This window comes from Ursus arctos, unplaced genomic scaffold, assembly GCF_023065955.2.
Source record: "Ursus arctos isolate Adak ecotype North America unplaced genomic scaffold, UrsArc2.0 scaffold_18, whole genome shotgun sequence".
NCBI classification, from domain to species: domain Eukaryota; kingdom Metazoa; phylum Chordata; class Mammalia; order Carnivora; family Ursidae; genus Ursus; species Ursus arctos.
The window spans coordinates 26,756,417-26,779,336 of record NW_026622852.1 but is presented as its reverse complement, the minus strand read 5'-3'; the positions used below and the strand labels follow the sequence as shown (position 1 = coordinate 26,779,336).

General features: G+C 38.6%; 1 protein-coding gene across 2 annotated transcripts in view; it reads right to left on the bottom strand.

The window, feature by feature from the left end:
* Positions 1-1,508: 1,508 nt before the first annotated feature.
* The window catches only part of MELK (maternal embryonic leucine zipper kinase), an 83,124-nt gene continuing 61,712 nt past the window's right edge, over positions 1,509-22,920 (bottom strand). For both annotated transcript variants that reach the window (XM_026506224.4, XM_057313603.1), the window contains exons 13-18: positions 20,706-20,828; positions 16,562-16,793; positions 12,954-13,050; positions 11,554-11,722; positions 4,158-4,261; positions 1,509-2,006 (exon numbers count right to left, since the gene is read on the bottom strand). In XM_026506224.4, the coding sequence (XP_026362009.1) occupies positions 1,829-2,006; positions 4,158-4,261; positions 11,554-11,722; positions 12,954-13,050; positions 16,562-16,793; positions 20,706-20,828 (903 nt within the window). In that variant the 3' untranslated portion in view covers positions 1,509-1,828. The remainder of the gene's footprint in view (positions 2,007-4,157; positions 4,262-11,553; positions 11,723-12,953; positions 13,051-16,561; positions 16,794-20,705; positions 20,829-22,920) is intronic.

The window sequence follows — 22,920 nt, the reverse complement described above, 5'->3', positions numbered from 1 at the left end:
GAGAACTGAAAACATGTCCACACAAAGATCTGTACACAAATGTTCATAGCAATGTTATTCATAATAACCAAGAAGTGTAAACAACCCAAATATCTATCATCTGATAAATGGATAAATAAAATGTGATACATACATACAATGGAATATTATTCAGCTAGAACATGGAATGAAGTGCCGACACATGCTATAACATAATGAATCTCGAAAACATTATGTTAAGTGAAAGAAACCGGACCCAACAGGCCACATATTATATGAGACCATGCACATGAAATGTCCAGAACACTCAGATCCAGACACAGGAAGTAGATTAGTGGGAGCTGGAGGCTGTGAGGTGGGGGAATGGGGAGTGACCACTGTTGGATGCAGTTTCTCTCTGAGGTGATGAAAATGTTCTAAAATTAGATTGTGGTGAGAGTTGCACAAATGTGAATATAATAAAGCCTACTGAATTATACACTTTAAAGAGGTGAATTTTATGGTATGTGAATTATAGTTCAGTAAGCTCTTCTAAAAAATTTAAAACCCCTTGACAGCTTCCCTTTGCCAAAACAGTTTAGTGGACCATTCGAGTCCCTTCCAGTTCTTCCGTCACTTATTTCCAGCTAAATGTTTAGCCCTCATCTCCGGCTATTTCCCCCTTGCACCATCTTCTGCCTCCACCCTAAACAAGGCATGCTATTTCATAATTCCACGCCTTTGCACATACTCTTCTTCTGCCAAGAATGTCATATTCCCTCTTCTCTTTCTGATGAACACCTATATATCCTTTAAGAACAAATACTGTTTCCTCCAAGAAATCATCCCTTACTCCTCCAGACAAAGTTGGTGATCCCTTCTATACTATAAATACTACTTCGTGCATCTGCCCCTAATCGAGTCTGAGCTCCCTGAGTTTATTAGACAGTATCATCTTCAGGCCCTGAACCTAATGTTTGTAAGCACTTAGTAAATGTTTACGAATAAATGAGTGACAAAATACTCCCACTTCTGACTAGAAGTAGTGCTATTTTTCTCCAACTAGTTTAATTGGTAAAATCCATACAAATAAAACTTGAGTGCTAGCCTTTAGAGACCAATAAAATGAAATAAAAATACAAATTTGGGGCCAACACTGAGACTTAAGGAAAATTACCATAAAGTAACATTTCATGGGGGTTCATAGTTCAGATACTTATCATTGTTGACCAAACACACTTACTGAAGTCAATAGTCTTTTATTCAACATATTAAATGTGTTGTTTAACTCTGGTAACCACAGCTGTGACTTAGTTAACGATCTCAATAAATCCTACTTAAATCAGAGACAGGAAAAAATTATGCAAATGAATTCTTATCTGTTTTTCTGCCCAAGGCATATTTGATAACAGATAAAACATCTCCAAATAGTCTCTACTTAATAGTCAGGAAGCCATTTGAGGTTTTATTTGGATCAAAATCAAATACAAAGAAGAGGAGAAGCCTGCTATATTCACAAATGGTTTTATTTCAGAAAGAAATTACACATTTAAAAGGAGACATAGTTAAGAGCTTACTTTCACATATGGAAGTGAATCTAGGAAAGTCAACAGTTATTAATATACAAAACCACATGATTAAAAAAGACAGTATTAGATAATGACAGATGGGCACGCCTTAGATTCATCAGCAAAATATCTTTTGTTTAAAAACAATAAGATATTGGTCCTTAAGACAGCTCTTTAGAAAGAGGTCTGTAGTTCCAAAGAACTTTAAAAATCAAACCAATCACACGGGTGTCCACATAGGCTGTCTCACACCCATATTCATGCAGAGGGCGGGGGCGGGCGGAGGGCGACCCACCCAACAATTATACCTTGCAGCTAGACAGGATGTCTTCCACTAATCTCTTGTAAACCCAGGCATCACCCTTAAGCCGCTGCCTCCTGATACCCACCACATCGGGTTTTTGAAGCTGGCACACTTCTAGTTCAAACTGCATTGTCACTTTACCAAAATCTGACTGTGTTTGACACTTCAGTGTATAGCTATGAAAAACAAGATAAGAAACCAGTTAGTAGGAGCACCATGAATATTCTGTATAATATAAGAGATTTCTAAGCCTCTAGGAGGCCAGTGGAGAAAATGAACCATTATTTCACATTAAGCAATCTATTACTGCTTATAGTTTCCAAATGACTTAGCTATACCTTAGTCATGGAGCATGACTGGTGTTTTTCCAGAAGCTGAACGAGGATCTTAAGAAAGAATAAAGATGAAAGGTTTTATCAGAATTGTCCCTTGTCCAAAGAAAAGGCCTTCTTTTATAGCTACTCATGCCATTCATGCTCAAGAAATCTTCTGGCCTTCGTTATGCATCTCCTTCAACAGTGTAATCTGTGAACATTAGGTCATTTCCACAATGTTCACAACAAAGAAAATTGCAGGGAAGATTAAGAATATTTTTTGTGTGTACTCATCAGAAAATTCTGTCTTTCATATAAATAAAGCTGAAGCTACCAATCTGTCAGAAGGGCGTATGTTTTTGTGGTTTTTCTAATAGTGATAAGAGGTTATGATGGTTACACTTTACGGCAGAGTTGTAACAGAAAGCCCATGGAGATGGTATATTCCCATGGCTGAAACACGTGGTGAATATAACTATAACTGCAATATAACAACTCTGATGATGGAAGGGCCCAAGCCAAATGAAGCCTTAAACACATCTTAAGAAATAGGTATGTTCCTGCAAAGTTAGATAAATTGATTCATGTAAATCAATTTTTTAATTAGTTTGCATGATATTTTAGATGTCTTACTAATCTCCAATAAATAATAAACAATAGAATCGATTTTAAATTTCATTTCCCTAAATATTTAGGGGCAGAGGATTAGGCAGTGTTCCACGGAAGTGTAGAGAAAATACTTGAATCTGTTACAAGGTTTCACAAAATACCATCCTTTTTCTTACTAATTTAGATCTGTGTTTGGGGTCCTGATCTCTTAAAACTGAGCAGTCATTATCAGAAATGCCAAGAGGAGTACCCTATAGTTAAGGTGCCTGATGGGAAGATGAAGTATAGAGCAATTCAGTCTATGGAAGAGAAAAACCAGTTCTTCTGGCTTGGAAAAGATCATAATGGAATATACCCGAGATTAGTAACATCACACCACTAAAAAACTTAAATTTTATTGCTCTGCTTTTTCACAAAGTACTTAAAAACAAACAGAAAAGTTAAAAAGGAAAAAAAAGGATCAAGGCAGAAACTTTGCAGTTGATCAGGAAGTTAGAAGAATAAATTATTGGTTAATAGCTAGTTGGTGATCAGAAAGAGAGATCATATGCTGAAGGAAAGATGATTGAAAGCTTTCTGATATAGATTTGGCTAGAGGTTCTGGAACCATCACCAAAGCCCAAGCGTGAAGAACAGGCCAGAGCTGAGTTATATGCGTGCCGATGACGCCTAAAGAGGAAAGCCGGGGTTCAAGTACGGAATGTTTGCCAACATTCAGAGATAATGAAAAATAAAATTATTTTTGCAAAAGATTGTTTCTTAAAATCTTACTCTACATTGAATATCCTAGTTAAATATTTTGTTATATCTATTAGTGGCTCTTTTTATCTGCCTCAATGATGAAATTTTAAAGAGACATAGTGAAAATGCTTAGAAATACGAACATCTTAGGTGATGAGAAGAGGTGTGGCTATTCAGACCATGAGATCACAGCCACGGAGGCTTTGCTGGCAGCTCACTCAACAGTCGGGAACAGTTCAGGTGAAATAATTTAATAAAGTGCTGAAAACCCAGTCCTGCCCAACAGCAAGTCATAAAGGAAAGGGTTCTACATAAATCCTTAATTGGTTTGAGGTATCTCATAAATTTAGATTACAGTTTATAAATATTATTGAAAAGCAGAACATCAGAGGAAAATAGAGGACTGAAAAGAAAGCTGGAAGAAGTTCAGATTTTTCCTATTTTGAAAAGTCTAACTTTGAAAGTGGTGACAATAAGGTGCTAGCTCACATAATACCAACGAGACTAAATTATGAACAATTACACTAGCATAAAAGCTTTTTTGATGAAAATGAGGTGGGAGAAATATTTTTTTAAAAGAGAAGAGAAGAATCAACACATGTCTTCTCAAAGTTCAAAAGACATCAAGCAATAAATGCAAAAGCCCCTAAGTATGCTTCTTACCCCTTTTGTATAAAGTCAACGTGCTTCTTTGGAAGAATAGACATTATTTCATTCAAGAGTTGATCTGGATTCACTAATCTGGTTGTAGTCACATTATAGTGAAGCTTAAAAAAGAAAAAGAAGAGGTAAGAAGTAAATCTTTACGTCAACACAAAGACCATCCTACCTAATTGAGAGATCCCAAACTCATTACAGTACCAGTTCAAAGGGAAACATTTCCAGAAAAATACGGAAACAATTTACAACCAACTCTGGGTAAGCTGAAGTAAGATGGCATTGAAGAGCTTGGAGAAATCATGTTCACTAGTAACTACATCCATATCATCCTTTTTAACCTTTCGTCCTCCTCTCCTACCAATCTTTTTAAAGAAATACATAAATATTAATTAACATGTCTGTTTGAGCTTTACTTGTTTCTCCCTTCCCATGCTATGCTGGAGATATTAATAGTCCTAAAATGTAAACTGTGGGAAATGAAACAAATGCCCTAGGAAATGTGGTTGGTATATATAAGCTGACCCTTGAACAATGCAGGGGTTAGGGGCACTGACCCTCTACGAAGTAAAAAATCCACATATAACTTTGGACTCCCCCAAAACTTAATAGTCTACTGCTGACCGAAAGCCTTACAGATATCATAAGTCAATTAACACGTGTTCTGTATATGTATTTTTTTGTTGTTGTTATTTTGTTTTGTTTTTGTTTTTTAGAAAGAGATAGGGCGTGTGAGCAGAGGTCTGGGGGGAGAAGGGGTAGAGGGAGAGGGACGGAGAGAATCCCAGGCTGGCTCCATGCTCAGCCTGACATAGGGCTCAATCTCACAACCCCTGAAATCATGACCTGAGCTGAAATAAAGAGTTGGACACTTAACCGACTGAGTCACCCAGGCAATAAAGTAAGCTAGAGAAAAGAAAATGTTATTAAGGGGCGCCTGGGTGGCTCAGTAGTTAAGCGTCTGCCTTTGGCCAAGGCGTGATCCCAGGGTCATGGGATCGAGCCCCGCATCGGTCTTCCTGCTCCACTGGGAGCCTGCTTCTTCCTCTCCCACTTCCCCTGCTTGTGTTCCCTCTCTCGCTGGCTGTCTCTCTCTCTGTCAAAATAAATAAATAAAATCTTAAAAAAAAAAAAAAAGAAAAGAAAATGTTATAAAGAAAATAATAAGGAAGAGAAAATACATTTATAGTACTGTACTATATTTATCAATACTGTAAGTTTACAGTTTATAAGATGAATCATTTATCACCTGTCTGTTACTACCTGCATCAATAGTCTTACATGACACAAAACACTATAGATATTATATGTATTACTAACACTAGATACCAAAAGGAAAAGATAATGTGAAAAAGAAAGTTATATTTATTTACAGGTATAGTGATTCACGCATTGATAAAAAGCAGCAGCAATAGGAGTGCTGCATGGTAGCTTAGTGTAATCAATATGATTGCTTCACAGTAGCTTAGCCTATACACTAATGAATGGTTGTAAAATTTTTATGGGATACAGTAATACAGTCATAATCATAATACAGTATTAGAAACATTGTTATGTATTTTTTTAAACACCTGCTGGTGATGATAGGCTGATAAGCAGTTTCTCCAATCACAAGAGAAGCATACCGTACAGTAACCTAATTCTTTGAAAGCAAAGTTATACAACAGTAAGAAAACTAACACATTATTAATTTTATATTAAATATCACTCACCTTATGTCTAAGTAAAGATAGACAATCCACTTCTGTGAGTCTTGAACACAATGCTCTACACGATGAATACTTAGGTAATGATGAGGACACAAAAATGTCTCAGGATTCCTGTACAGCTATTAGATGTTCACGTGAAGACACACACATACACAATAGGGGAGTTTATTAACTGTACGACATGATGATTGTTCACTGTTCATTAAGTGAAAATGGATCATCATAAAGGTCTTCATCCTCATCTTCATGTTGAGTAGGCTGAGACGGAGGAGGAGGAGGAAGAGGAAGGGTTGGTCTTGCTGTCTCAGGGGTGGCAGAGGTGGAAGAGGTAGAAGGGGAGGCAGGAGGGGTAAGCACTCTTGGTGGAACTTTATGGAAATACATCCTAATTTCTGCCTGACTTGACGCTTTTCATTTTGCTAAAAATGTTTCTATATGGTACCAATCCTCCTTCTACTGTTTGCTTTAGTTTCAGTACTCATTTCATAAAAGGGTCCACGTCATAAAAGAATCAAAAGTAGTCCTGAATAATGGAAACCCTTCTGCCAGACTGCACAATGTCAATTTGTTTTCTGGCACTGCTTCTTCTACATCTTCCTCCTCATTATCTAGCACTGGTTCAGAAGCACTTATCTCCACCAGCTCATCTTCCGTTCATTCTTCTGGTGTGGTGTCTATCAGCTCCTGAATTCCTCCAAGACCCATATCTTGAAACCCTCCCCACACACACCTTATTTATTTATTTATTTTTGGCATATCCATAAACTCTTTCATGATTTCCTTGCTCGGCTTTGTCGTAAATCCTGTGAAGTCATGCACAACATGTGGACAGTTTTCTCCAGCAGAAATTTATTGTTTCAGGCTTGAGGGCTTTCACGACTTTTTCTGTTACAACAATGGCATCTTCAATGATGTAATCCTTCTAGACTTTCATGACGTTCTCTTCCACAACACTGACAATCCTTTCCAGAGAGTACTGGGGGTAATGAGCCTTAAAGGTCCTTATGACCCCCTTTTCTTGAGGCTGAATTAGAGACATTGTGTTTGGGGACAAGCGGACCACTTAGACACCTTCATTGTTGAACTCTTGGGGTTCTGGGTGACCCAGCAGCATTGTCCAATATTAAAAGAACTTTAAAAGGCAGTCTTTTACTGGCAAGGTACTTCTTGACTTCAGGGACAAAGCACTGATGGAATCAATCCAGAAAAAGGATTCTCGTTGTCCAGACCTTCTTGTACAACCAAAAGACTGGCAGCTGATGGTCATCTTTTCCCTTCCAGACTCAGGAGTTAGCAGCTACATAAGCAAGGGCAGCACTGATCATAACCCCAACTGCATTACATGAAACAATACAGCTAGCCTATCCCTCCCTGCCTTAAATGCTGGTGCTTGTGTTTCTTCCTTACTAATAGATGTCTTTTGTGGCATTTCCCCCCCCCAGAATAGGGTATTCTTGTCTGCATTAAAAACCAGTTCAGGAAGATACCGTTTTTCCTCAATGATTTTCTTAATGACATCTGGGAACCAGTATCCACTGCCTCTTGGTCCGCAGAAGTTGCTTCTCCTGTGATCTTGACCTTTTTTAAACCAAACCTCTTTCTAAAATTATCAAACCATCCTTTGCTGGCATTAAATTCTCCAACTTTAGATACTTCACCTTTTGCTTTAAGTTGTCATAATATGACTTCATCTTTTTTCAAATCATATGAAAGTTTATAGGTATGCCTTTCTATGCCTTTCAATCCTGCACCTACATAAAAGTTGCATTTTCAATATGAGATTTAAAAAGGAAAGCATTTTGCAAAAAGTGCAAGGTTTTTGTGCCTGTTGGCATAGCTGCAGCAAGGACTTCACGAATTTCTTTTTTTCAAAAAACAAACAAACAAACAAACAATGGTCCTTTTACTGCATTTATTTATCTTGAAATGGTGGGCGACTATAGCTGCAGACCTCAATCTATGGTATATATCAAGCAATTCAACTTTTTCTTGTAATGTCATGACTTTTCTGTGCTTCTTGGGGGCACTTCCAGCATCTCTAGTGGCACTTCATAAGGTCCCCTAGTGTTATTCAAGATTTATGGCATTGCACGAAACATGATGAAAAATACGCAAGAACCATGAGAGATCATTTTTTACTGTGATATGCAACTTGCTGAAAAGACAAACGGCTCACATGGAGATGATCAGCATCACATGGTGTTTTTCATGGGATTTTATTTAACTTTATTTTTAGATTTTATTTATTTATCTGAGAAAGAGAGAGAGCACGAGCAGGGGGAGGGGCCGAGGGAGAGGGACAAGCAGACTCACTGAGCAGAGCCCGAAGCAGCACTCAATCCCAGGACCCCAAGATCACGACCTGAGCCAAAATCAAGAGACGGACACTCAATCCACTGAGTCACCCAGGCACCCCACATCACACAGTGTTTTTAAGCAGATACTTGCAACACAAGCTCACCGCAAGAGCAGCAGAAGGTAGCTACAAAATTATTACAGTGGTACGGCATGTATTACAGTCAATTTTAGGCTGTTATAATACTGCATCTTTAAGTTTGTTCACCCTTCAACTGTGAATGGTGCTATGTACAGTATATTTGTGTGCATAAGTTTTGATAAAATTTAATTTTTTATAATATATTTGTTTATATCTTATGGTAGTAAATGATCAAATAGACTAATATCTACATATATCTTATGCATTCATGACATCTTTTTCTTAATTTTTTTGATATTTCTAGGCTATGTGGTTTTTTGGTGTTTCCAAACTGTCATAACCCCCCCCCAAATTTTCCTAAAGTATTTGTTGAAAAAAATATACATATAAGTGACCCACACTGTTCAAACCCATGTTGTTCAATGGGTCAACTGTATTTTTATTTTAGTATTTATATATTTGTTCCAATCTTGGATTTAGAAAAACATAATTAGCAAAACTAATAATATACAGTTTCTTTAAAAATAAATTTAAGGGGTGCCTGGGTGACTCGGTTGAGCATCAGACTCTTGATTTTGGCTCAGGTCACGATCTCAAGGTTGTGAGATCGAGCCCCAGGCCAGGCTCCAGGCTCAGTGGGGAGTCTGATTGAAAATTCTCTCTCTCTCCTTTCTCTCTCCCTGTGCCCTTCCCCCCACTCACACACACATGTGCTCTCTCTACAATAAATAAGTCTTTAAAAAAACAATAAAAAAATAAAAATAAACTCAAGTTTTAAAAAGTTAGCCATCTAGAGCGCCTGGGTGGCTCAGTCATTAAGTGTCTGCCTTTGGCTCAGGTCATGATCCCAGCGTTTTGGGATCGAGCCCCGCATCAGGCTCCCTGCTCAGCGGGAAGCCTGCTTCTCCCTCTTCCACCCTCCCCTGCTTGTGTTCCCTTTCTCCGCTGCCTCTCTCTCTGTCAAATAAATAAATAAAATCTTAAAAAAAAAAAAAAGTTAGCCATCTGGATTGTGGTGATAGTTTCACAGGTGTTTATATAATGCCAAAGTATACTAATCATGCATTTTCAATATGTACAGTTTACTATGTCAATTATACCTCTATAACCTGTTTTTTTTTAAAGAGTCAATATAAAGAAAATGCCAGATAAATAACAGTGCAGATGATACGCCGTTATGAAGGTGAGTTAAATGACTGGAGTTTAGGGACCTAGCTTCAAGTTATAAAAGCTAATGACAGGATCCTCTGTCTGCTGGGTCCCCATCCAGAGCTGTTTCACCAAACTAAATTGGTTTTGTCACGATAATAAGTAGAACACTTCCAAATCACAATTTTAGTGATTCCTTTTGTAAAATAAAGAATTAATCCTAATTTATCTATTAAAATTTCAGATTTTTACATATTGCTTCCTACAAGAGGGCTTAACTACATATGATTTGCTATATTAACAACCTAAGGTGTTTTTTGTACCATCCTTTTAAATTTTCTGTAAGTTTATAATTTTTTAATATAAGAGATAGGGAGGAAAAAATGAAACTAATTTCCTAAAGCAAGCTCTGAAGTTCTGCAAAAACTTAAAGCATTATAAACGGTTAAAGATCCAAAGTTAGGTCAAGTTTCCAATGTTAGGTGTGTGCTAATTAGGACTGTGGTTCTGCTCCATTGGGGTTAAAATGCTCAATATGGATAGAAACAATGCTACTCAACACTGGAACACCTTATGTAATAGAGCATTTCCTGCGCACCTCACAGAGACGGCTTTTTTTTTCCCCCATACATCCCAGCTCTGAGAAGCTGCTGGGGTAGAAATTACCTCCAGTTTTTACAGTTAATGAAATTGAGGCAGTCAAGGATAAAATGACTTTTATCCAAGCTACACAGTACAAAGCTGAGGCTAGAACCTTGGTCTTCTCATTCCCAACCTATGTCTTGGAAGTATTAGGGAATACCTGGGAAGCCAATAAATACAGCAGTTCCCATTGGAAAATGCATTCAGGCTCCAAGCAATTTACACAGGGGAACACTTGTAGGATATTATTCATCAGTATTCGATAACTGCTTAGCTTCTCAGTAATGTATATGATTAGACATGTTTCCTTAATTTTCTTTATCTAATGTTTTTCAGAGAAATGACAGTATGGTTTTCTTAATCCCAATATCAGGGTTTGAAATATTTCATAACTGTCTCCATCTAGAGAAATCTTAGAACAAAAGGACAAAATATACCTACTACATAGTCATGTGCAAAACTTCTCAGTGCATTATACAAGTTCAACAAGTCAACAAATATTCTTCCACTTTAAAACAGGACATAAACGAACTTTCTCCCCTGAAACACACTTCTGCCCAACAGTTCAACATTTTCCTTCCCCAAACCTGTCCAGATTTGCTCCCAATGAGAGTCTCAGTACAAAAACTAAACACAGACCCACTCTCCAAACCATAGGAACACTGCCATCTTCTCTGGCCTCATCTGAGCCCCACACCTCTTGGAAGATGTTTTTATCACAGCCCAGAGCAACATCCTTCCCTATCTTCACTGCCACTCTACGAGATCCTCAATGATATGCGCTGTGTCTTATTCATACCTTTACCTCTTACTTCCCCAAACAAACATGTCATTCATTAGATGTCTGAGGGAATGCTGAGAGAATCTGAGACAGTAAAAAGTATTTTATACCCACTAATAACTTCTTTTTCCTTTCCTTTACAAATTGAACATATTGTCCACACCACTAACACATTAAGCCTTTTAAAGCATAATAGGACTATCAAATAAGGTCCAAATCTCTTAGGCCTGTGAGGACCTCTTGGTCTACCTTCCCAGTCTGCTACTCACTATTTTCTTCACATACACCACATTCAAAGTTCAAATTCACTTCCCATGCATTCAAATATTTTGTGAGGGCCTACAAAGGTATCCATGTGTCAGGGGCTCTCCTACATGCCAGAGATACAATAATTAAGCTCAAGTCCCCATCCTTGAGGCAGCTCTCAGTTCCTCATATATGCCCCATGTTTTCCCACCTCCATGTTGCCTCCGTGATTAATCACTCTGAGTATTTTAATTATAGTTATTTGCTAGTTGAAAGGAGAAAGTATATATAATTTACTCTGCATTCTCAAAGCCCATTGCATCAAAATGAATAAAATAAATAATCAATTAATTCATTCAGTACTTCTCTTGGGGGAGGGGGAAGTCCACTTAGCAGTCAGCTTCAGAAATCCATGTTAAAGAATTCCAGTCCACTTACCTTTAGTCTTCTTGGGCCATCTTTGGCAGAGCCCTTCCTCTTGCTCCTAGTAAGCACAGTGATAACCTTATCCAATCCCCTTTCAAGGCTCCCAAACACTTTGGTTCCTTTTCTCTTTGGAGTATCCTCTACATGTGCTTGGTTGAGATCCAGTTCCACTGAGCGACATCTTAAAAAAAAACCCAAAACCCCATGAGTAAAGCTGGCCATCCTGCCAGTTGGGGCCCTCACAGGCCACTTGAGCATGCCAAGGCCGGACCACCTCACTGCCCAGGGAGCACAAAAGCCATCTCCCACTGGAACGTAGTCATCACTTCTCCCTCGGCCAAATGCCACTTGGCAAAACTATTTTTCCCTTAGTTTTTTTAAAAAAAGTCAATATAGAGAAAAGTTGAATGAATAGTACAGCGAATACCCATATCATCTTAGATTCAACAGTTGTTAATATTTTGCCATATTTGCTTTCTCTACGTATATAGGTAAGTAAATACATTAAGTACATGTGCATCTTTGCTGAACCATCTGAAAGTAACCTGCCTGAAGAGATCATGAGGCTTCACTCTGAAACACTTCAGCACAAATAGCCAATGAATAAGGACCTTTTCTACATTACCAAAATACCGACAACAAGAAAATTAATAACAATGCCATAGTATTGTCTAATATTTAGTTCACAGTCTAATTTTCCCAATTGTCCTCAAAATGGATCCTGCTTAAAAAAATAGCTATAAAAGACAAGGAAGGGTCACCAATACTGCAGAACTGTCCATACAAGAGAATGAGTTTTCTTTGAAACACCCGTTAGTATCTTTACTATTGGAGCAACTGCTATCTGTTAGTGGATGTCTATATTCTACTGGCAGAAGCATAGGAAGAGATGGGCCTCAGAATGGGTACTAGGGGGGGTGCCTGGGTGGCGCAGTTGTTAAGTGTCTGCCTTTGGCTGAGGGCGTGATCCCAGCGTTCTGGGATCGAGCCCCGCATCAGGCTCCTCCGCTGGGAGCCTGCTTCTTCTTCTCCCACTCCCCCTGCTTGTGTTCCCCCTCTCGCTGGCTGTCTCTCTCTGTCAAATAAATAAATAAAAGCTTAAAAAAAAAAAAAAAAAAAAAGAATGGGTACTAGGTGGCTGGGGCCAGAGCCACTGTCTTCCCAGCCTGCCACATGTTAAGGTGCCAGTCCTACTCCTGAAGAGTTTCAGAATTCTACCCCAAGAGGAAGCCAGCAGCAACAGCTCCAGGAATGGCCACAGACCACCGTCATTCAGCTAGACATTCCTACAGTCTCCAACATAATTGGAGGTAACAATGGTTTGTTACCTTAATCAGGCTTATCATATGTGAAAAAAGGAAATCTGGTTACATATACTGAAGATCAAAGAATCTAAAAAACAGAACACTTACCGCCTCTCAGGGCTAATGACACCTGTCATTAACTTCTCTGTTCCTGCTGAATTTACTGGCATTTTAACTGGGGTTTCTTTCAGGCACTGGTTTCTGGCTATTAGAGAAACAAGAAACACAAGCCGTATGCAGGTGACATATTATGGTTTCAAAACTTCTATCAATAACGCATACATCACTTATTCATTGACTCAGAAATACTGTAATCACTTGGCCAGTGCTGTTTAGGCTCTCATTACTTAAAGAAATGTTTCCGTGTGATTTATAATAAAAACAAAATCATTTTGCTTTTGCATGTGTGGCTCCTCTTTTCCTTCACTGCAAAACTGAGGCCATGCTTAAAATTATATTATAAATATATGACAAATTTAAATAGATCATATAAATACAGATTTTATGACTACTGATTTTCCTTTCTATAAATAAGTTGATCTGTATTTATACAAGGATCCAATTTATGCTTTTAAGTGAAACAGTATTGAGAGGTGTTAATTCAATTCCTAGTCCTACTCAATTCCTGTTAGGCAAAGAGAACAGTCCCCGTGAAATCTTGACAAAAGTTATTAAACAGCTGTGAGCTTTGGTTATTTTTATATTCCCTATTCTAGAATTTTGTGTTTGATTCCACTAGGGTGTTTGTATCCAGTTTGCGACAAATTCACAATAACAAATCTGGTTACCACTGATTAGTTAACTTTCTGTTCATGATTGAAAAATTACATACGCTTTAGAAGTAATAACACTTTATAATAAGTATATGATAACAAGTTTTTTAAAAAGACATTAGAAGTTTTGTTTTGTTTATGACTATTCAGCACTATTTTGACTGGTTCCACAAGAATAAGAAAATAAGATCACTCACGGGCATCTCTGAAAATAGTTTTCATCTTTGTACACAAAGATTATCTACTACTATCCAAAGTTACTCTTTGACAAATTGTCACTAACTGGATTGTACAAGATTCAGAAAAGTGATTACTGCTAATATCAATAATGACTCAGAGTCAAAGTCAAATGTAAAGCACTAATGGAAGCTATCAATTGGAGCTTCAGCCACTAGCTTCCGTGGGTGGCTCTTACGTTTAAAGAAAAATAACCAGGGGCGCCTGGGTGGCTCCATCGGTTAAGTGTCTACCTTGGGCGCGGGTCATGATACCAGGGTCCTGGGATGAAGCCCCACACCCAGCTCCCTGCTCAGCGGGGAGTCTGCTTCTCCCTCTGTCCCTCCCCCTGCTCGTGCTCTCACTCTCTCTCTCAAATAAATAAATAAAAACTTTTTAAAGATCTTATTTATTTATTTGACAGAGAGAGACAGACAGCGAGAGAGGGAACACAAGCAGGGGGAGTGGGAGAGGAAGAAGCAGGCTCCCAGTGGAGGAGCCTGATGCGGGGCTCGATCCCAGAACACCGGGATCATGCCCTGAGCCAAAGGCAGATGCTTAACGACTGAGCCACCCAGGCGCCCCTCAAATAAATAAATAAAATCTTTAAAAATAAAATAAAAACAGCCAATAATTCTTTTTGACTGACACAATCTTGTCTCCCTCCTCACAGGGACAAGATAAGCAAACTGATGACATTTTAACACTATAAATTCCAAATTATCCATATGTCAAAACCTTCAGAATTACATAGTAAGTTAAAACCAACTGCCCAGTTGGTTGGGCAGCCGACTTGATTTCGGCTCAGGTCATGATCTCGGAGTACTGGGATTGAGCCCCATGTCGGGTTCAGTGCTCAGCAGGGTCTACTGAGGATTATCTCTCTCCCTCTGCCCCTTCCCCCAACGCATGCGCGCGCGCGCGCACACACACACACACACACACACACACACGTGCACACATGCACTCACTCTCTAAAAAAATCAATCTTTAAAAAAATTTAAAGTTAAAACACCCCCCCCACACACACACACAGTAACAGAAGGGATTATAAGCATCAGTCTTTAAAAAAAAAAAAAAAAAAAAAGCCCTCAATGAGCTAAAGTCCATCTTATCTCCCTACCCAACTCCCTGACTCACAAAGGATGTTGTAGCTATATCAACAAATAACAGAAAAGAAACAACCCCCATAAGGAAAAAATGCAATAGCAGCCTCTACTAAGGTCCCACTATATCCAGATGTTATCTCACTGAACCCTCATAACAATCCCAGGCAGCCACAAATGCTTATCACACCAAACTAGCCTCACAATTCTGGGGAAAGTATTGTTTGAGTTGATGAAGGAGAGAATACCATTAACATAATAATAGAACTTGTAGGAAATATTCTGACAAAGTTTTTCATACTATCTTTATAAGAAATACAGCCCTGGAACTGGCTATCAGCCCCACTAGTAAACTGGAAGCACAATGGCAGGACATGATTTAGCAGCAGTTCACATGGCAATGTTTCAGAATTTGGGTTCATGAGGCTCTTAACATAAAACAAGAGTAGGTCAGGGGCTCCTAGGTAGCTCAGTAAATTAAGCCTCTGATTCTTGATTTTGGCCCAGGTCATGATCTCAGGGCCGTGAGATTGAACCCCACATTGGGCTCTGTGCTGAGGGTGGAGCCTGCTTGAGATTCTCTCTCTCCTTCTCCCTCTGCCTCTCCCCACTCACACATGCGCACCATCTCTCTCAAAAAACAAAACAAAGCAAAACAGTAGGTCACGACTGCTGGAAAAAAGGCCAAAAATGTTTAGGGGTCATTTTTAAAAGTGACATAGACTATATCATGGTAAATAAAACCCCTCAGGCTCTAATTTATTCACCCCTTCATTCAACAAATATGGCCCTACCATACACCAGGCATTGGGCACCTACTATGTACCAGACAATAAACATGGCCCCTACTACATACTCTATCATGCTGCAGTGAACTTGGCAGACAGAATCTCTACTCTCACGACACTTACAGTCCAATCCTGAGGAGACCCAGTACGAACACTGGGCTCAGTGACTCTCTTAAGAGACACATTGACAAAATAGAATGTGCTCAAATGAGGCCAGCAAGAAAACACTGAGGTGTCATAAAGGAAACAGCTTACATAATTGGTGATGACTGAGCTGACGAGGAAACCAAGGGCAATGAGAAAGTTGTAATAACCGGATATAGATCTAGATATCTAGAAGGACATCACAGGTCTCTCCTGTCTGCTGGGATATGGGCAAGAGCAGAATCAGATACCAGAACTGGAGATCCACATGAGGAAGAAGAGCTCAGAAGAGACTTTAGCTTTAGCCATGGTAAGTGGGGGCAAAGGAGAAGGCAAAGTCTAAACCTGGACCTATGACCTTGGGCAAATCACTCCTCTGAGTCTCAGGTTCTTCAGCTGTGAAAAAGGCAGGTGGAAGAAATGAGCTCTAACTTGCCTTTTGGCTTTGACATTCTATGATGCTATAATTCAACTCTATATATGTAAAAAAAAAGAAAAAATATCATTTAAGAAAAATTAGAAGTTGACTAAAATGCTTTCATTTCAACCAATGCAAATAACATATGATAAAAAAAAAGAACTTCCTGAGAGCAATGCTAGTCATGTCTGACCTGTTATACGTTTATTTAGATGGTAAGAAAAATGGAATTTAAAGTATTTTACCATTGATTAGTCCCCATAGCAAATACCTTTTGAGGGTGTAGTGTAATGATTTGGTGTAGAGAGGATTTCTCTCTTATACTGGTTCTTATTAACTGGAGTCTTTGGCTCAGGAAATACAAAGCAGTCGTCATCCTTTACAGCAGATTTAGGCGTATATACATTCTCTTTGTTCTTTAATTTATTGGCAGATGCTCTGCATAACACTGGAGTTAATGATTTAGATTCCAGACCATTTGATTCTGTCCAATGCTTGGCAAACTGGAAAAAAAAAGTTCCTGGATAAAGCACACTGACGAAGAAAAGTCAATTTCTCTACAACATGCCTTAATCATTTGCAAATTACCTTGCACCATTTTTATTAAAATGAAATACTCTCGAAAGGATATTATTGGCAACATCAGGAAATTTGAAAATGTAATATTTAGTTCTCTTATTTTTTTTAAGATTTTATTTATTTATTTGAAAGGGAGAGCGAGAGAGAGAGAGAGCAGGAGCAGGGTGAAGGGCAGAGGGAGAAGCAGACTCCCCACTGAGCAGGGAGCCTGATGTGGGACTCCAACCCGGGACTCTGGGATCATGACTTGAGCCAAAGGCAGATGCTTAACCGACTGAGCCACCCAAGTGCCCTTCAGTTCTCTTCAGTACATGTAGATCATTTTAGTCTGTTCTACTGACATATCATTTCAACATGTTTCAGGTTAAATGTTAAATCAAACATACCCAGATCTCAGGCAATACTGAGAATGGCCACAAATAAATACCTAAGAATTGTTTCCCATGCCTAGATTGCCACGGTTTGTCTCTAATATGTAATTAGTCAATGATTAGAGCAGAAAAACTGTGTTAAAATACTCTAACAGAAATGTTGGACACAAAATATTTTTTAATGCTTTTGAATTTATGGTTGAGCTTGCCACAAAAGTAAGGAAAATCCTCAGAGTCCAAACTAAAAAGAGGCACATGAATCCAGAGATGTAATGAAGGCTGAAACTGTCCGCTGATCTAAGGGCGTCTACCTACTGTCTCGGATAACTGACAGCGTGGGTTTTAACAGCCAAGGAAGCGTTAGAACTAGAACCGAAGCTCTCAAGAAAAGCCAGAAGGGGCTATAACTCAAATGAAAGGGTGAGTTAAATACAAATCTACCCTGGAAAGGAGTTTGGTGCAAAAATGTGTCTGTCCTGGCCTTGGCTCTAGAAAAGCAAACGTCTCCTTTAATAATCTGTAATTTCACAAAGGTTTGGGGACCAAATTCATACTACCTGCATGGTCTTACTTGCATTCAAGGAAAATATAATCCCTAGCTCTTAAAAAACTATTCCAGAGAATAAAAAAGGAACACATCCTAATTCATTTTGGAAGACTAATATAATCACAATACCAAAATCAGATAAGACTAATACAAAATGGGATGGAATGCAAGAAAAGGAGAAGAAAGCCTTTCACTCATTCTTCAACATTGTTCTATATTGTTTGAATGTTTTGCAGGATGAACGTATCCATGTATTACTTCTGTAATAATAAAATTAAAATTTTCAGAAGAAAAAAGTTACAGGCCAATTTCATTTAAGAACATAGAAGCAAAAATTCTAAACAAATTTTTGTAAACTAAACTCAGCAATGTATTAAAAAATAGTAAACTGGACTTATGTAAAGAATACGTAAAGACTGTTTTAACATTAAAAGTATTGATATAACATAAAACGACCACATTAACTAATGAAAGGAACAAAAACAGATGATTATCTCAGTAGGTTAATTTTATCTAATTTGTTTTCTATAACAGAGATTCATGGTTTTTAAACAAATCTTAGCAAACAGGTCTAAATGAAAAACATGTCTGAACATGAAAAATAAGAGGCGGGAGGTGCAGTGAAGAGAAGAGGAAGAATGACAAGGAGGGGAGAAGGAGAAAAAGTTGAGGAGAGGGGGAAGGGGAAGGTTGTAAGAGGGAAAGAGAGACAGAACAAGCATCATATTTAATGATAAAAGCAGCATTTTTTTTTATAATTGGGAGGAACACAGAGTGGCTGCTATATTGTTAGGCCTACTAAGTGTAGTAATAAAAGAGAGGATATTAAAGGCATAAGAATTAGAAAGGAAAAAACAAAACTGCCATCCATAGATGATACACTTTTCTACACAGAACACTCAAAAAATATACAGACAGGGGACCCTGGGTGGTTCAGTTGGTTAAGCCTCTGACTCCTGGTTTTGGGTCAGGTTGTGATCTCAGGGTTGTGAGATCAAGCCCTGCACTGGGCTCCCCACTCAGCACAAGTCTGCTTAAGATTCTCTTCCTCTGCCCCTCTTCCAACCTCCACCCCCAGCTCACACACTCTCTCTCAAAAACACAAACAAACAAACAAACATCAAAAGAATTTAAGAGTTTAGGAAAGTTGTTGAATATAAGATCAATACACAAAAATCAATTTCATATCTCTATACCAGTAACAGAAAATGTGATTTTTAAAAACCTACCATTCCCAATAGCAATAAAAAAATAAGAGTACTTAGGAATAAACCTAATAAAAAATATAGATCTTCCTGGGGAAATTTATAAAAATTCACTGAAAGTCATTATCTAAAGCCTAATAAATGAAGAGATGTACTGTGTTTATGGATAGGGGGATTTGAGGGTCCAGATTTCAGTTTTTCCCAAGCTGAATCTTAAACTCAATGTAATTTCAATTTTTGAGTGTATGTGAAATTTGTCAAAATGATTCTAAAATGTATATGGAAATGCAAAGGGACAAGAATAGCCAAGACTGCCTAAAGAAGAATAAGATGGGAGGAAATTGGCCAACCAGATAGAAGAACAATTATAAAATTAATTAAGAAGTGTAGTATTGGTGAAAATAAACCAATAAAACAAAACATAGCCCATAAACAGACACACTCCTATAACGACTTGATATATGATCGAAGTACCACTGTAGATCTGGCGGTGAAAGAATGGACTTTTCAACAATGGAGACATAACTTTGCACTCACCAGATTAGAAAATATTTAAATATTAAATATTAAATAGCTAAAAATATCAGGTATTAATAAATATGTGGAGCAATGGGAATACATGTCTGCTGGTTGAAGTATAATTAATACAACCACTTTGGGGGGAAAATTGGCTGTTAAGGTTGAAGATACTCATTCCTCTCCTAAGTATATACATGGTAGGACTCTTGCACGTATGTAACGGGCCTTGCTGCATACAAGAGTTGGCATAGCAGGTCCCGGCTGGCAGCTGGGAACTCGGCTTTTTAGGAAGTTCCCAACACTGTTGGGATAAGTCTGTTTGTACAGCTGGGGCACTGATCCCTGCTGTACCAGGTTGTACAGACTACAAGCAGTGTGATTTATGATGAACACCAGCTTTCCCTCTAGCAGTCTAGAGTTTCTGTGATTGTGGCTGATTACACCGACAAAGAGAGCCTGTGTAACCAGCCCCCAGTAAAAACTCTGGATTTAAGGCTCTAGTGTGATTCCCTGAGCAGAACCACGCACACCTACTCCTGTATTTCACTGCTATAGGAAGGAGTGGCCCCTCACAGAGAGCGGAGGAATAACATTCACTGTATATCCAATAAGTTTAAAAATACCAAGTAAGATTAAAAAAAAAAAAAAGATTATCAAAAGGAAAAGAAAACAATTCAGTGCTTCTCTGAGTCAGGGGTACTATGGAGTTGACTGCAGAGAAGCATGAGAATTTGGGGGGGCAACGGAACTGTTCTTGATTTTGATGGTGGTTACATGGCTGTATGCATTTGTCAAAACACACAGAATTGTACACTAAAATGGTGAATAATTAACTACATGTAAGCTATACCTCGTTTTCGGAATGGGAGAGGGGAGGGGAAGGAAAAGGAGGGGAAGGAGGGGAAGGGAGGGAAGGAGATAAAAAAGACAAGAAAAGCGAAAAGAGGAGCAGTAAAGTGCTCCAAAATGGAATCTTGGCTTTCTTCAACCTGGAAATAACTGGCTTCCCTTTCATTCATAGTCCAACAATCTCTCATTAAATGCTTTCAATGGCTTAGGAATTCATTAAATTTGAAAGCACACACACAATATTACATGTAACATGCAGCTACTACACACACTCACATTAAAGTCTAGATGTTTTTATCACTGAGACAACATACGCTGCTTTAAACAGTAATACAAATAACTAACCTGTGGTGTCTGAGGAGTGGCCACACCTGCTGATGAACTGTCTCCACACCAGTCATGGTCTATCAATCCAGCCACATAGTTTTCATCACTTGTTGTCATATCTTCTAGACTCAGATTCTTTGACTATTGAAAAACAGAAGAACTTAGAGACAACACCATCATGATTCAATTTTTAAAAGCGTATGCTTGAGGCACAGGGCGAGGCCCTGGAAGCAGAGATCGTATATTGAGGGAACTCACCATCCAGGACAGAAAATAAGCCAAAAAATGCTAATACAAATTATTACATAGGAGAATCTCTGACTCTCAAACAATGTGTCTTAGAATATTAGAATATTTTTACATTATATGCCACACTATTTAGATTACTATCAGATAATCACTATAACACCAGACAAATAACAAATAAAAAGCTCTGACAGGGTCCCTGGGTAGCTCTGTCGGTTAAGCATCCGACTCCTGATTTCGGCTCAGGTCCTGATCTCAGGATCCTGGGATCAAGACCTGAGTTGGGCTCTGTGCTCAGCGGGAGTCTGCTTCAGGATTCTCTCTCTCCCCTTTCCTCTGCCCCTGCCCACCCCCCAGATAAATAAATAAATCCTTTTAAAAAAAAAAAAAGGCTCTGACAAAGTAGAAAACAGAAGGGAAATGACTTTGAAATACAGGTTTCTTTGGGGCGTCTGGGTGGCTCAGATGGTTAAGTGTCTGCCTTCCGCTCAGGTCATGATCTTGGGGTCCTGGGATCAAGCCCCTTATTGGGCTCCCTGCTCGGCGGGGAGTCTGCTTCTCCCTCTCCCTCTGCCTCTACCCCCGCTTGTGTTCTCTCTGCCTTTCTCTTTCTCTCTCAAATGAATAAATACAATCTTTTAAAAAAAAAGAAATATAGGTATCTTCATTGTAAGTACATGCAGAATATGTAGCAATTTCTCCAAGGAACAAACTAACTTCATGAAAGATCTCCTAGGAACAGGATATTTGGGGTCCTGTGCTAACAATACCACCAGTCATTTATCTTCCCTCATTCTTCCCCCTCTACAAACTAAGGGCACACTAGACACACCCTAAATCCTAAGACTATGGAGTATAATCGGATTTTTTATTTCTCCCTCCTTTCCTTCCCCTCAACATCGAGTTAAGCTGTCCAGAAAGTTTTGCCTGAATTCCTCTTACCTCATCATTTACTTTCAAGTCCCACTGCTATCGCTCTAATTCATGGACACATCTTCTCAGACCTGAACTATTCAAACAGATGCTATGGTCTGTGCCACCAATGTTTCCACCCTCTCAGCCAGAAATGACAGCGTTCTCCAATTATCATGAACTAGAACTAGCTACATGGAGTGCTAGGTGGAGAAAAATACTAAAGCTAAATCTAGCTTCAGTGGGGAAAAGAACAGTGTTGTGTGAATAATGGCTGTCATGGGCACTGCAGAAGGGAGTAACAGCACATACATCCCTAACTGAACAAGTCTGGATACATTTTTCTAAATTATAGTCATGTCAGTGACTTATCCTATCTTGTTCAAAAATCAATGGCTCCCATTACCTATAGCATAAAGTCTAACCCTTCTGACATGGCATTTCAAGGTTCTCTACAATCTAGATCTCGCCTACCCTTCTACCTCACTTCCTCCTTCTCTTCCTCTCACTTTTCCCCTACTTGACCTCTCCACCTTAACCAAAGTCTGATGACCCAAAAGCACATTTAGGTGCCTGAGATTTTGCTAATTTATTTATCCTTCCCTGAATACTGTGTTCCTTCTTTTCCATTTTTTCTAGACTTGACTGTATATCCAGTTTGGGTCACTATGGTGATCACTCCCTTCCTAAAACCACTAGAGCACACCTCTAGCCCCCTATTGGCATCCATCATCGATTACTCCAGTGTAGTGTTATCTTTATGTCTTGCCTCAACTTAACTGTTATAGACCAAGCATAGGCCTGAAAATGCTAATGATATGATGATATAGCCTTTTGTGATTCTTGGATCAGACTATATTATTGTTTCCTCTGAAAATGCCATCCATTGATTAATAGTTCAGGATTACCTACTTGCTTATAACACCCCAGAGAAAAAGGGGGATTCTCTTAAGGGGGAGAATAGTACAAAGGAACCTTGTTTCAAGTTTCAATGATTTACATAAAATCAGAGAACAACCCAAAATTTGATTTCTGCTCCATTTTTTTGTCACTAAAATGTCTACCTATCATAAAA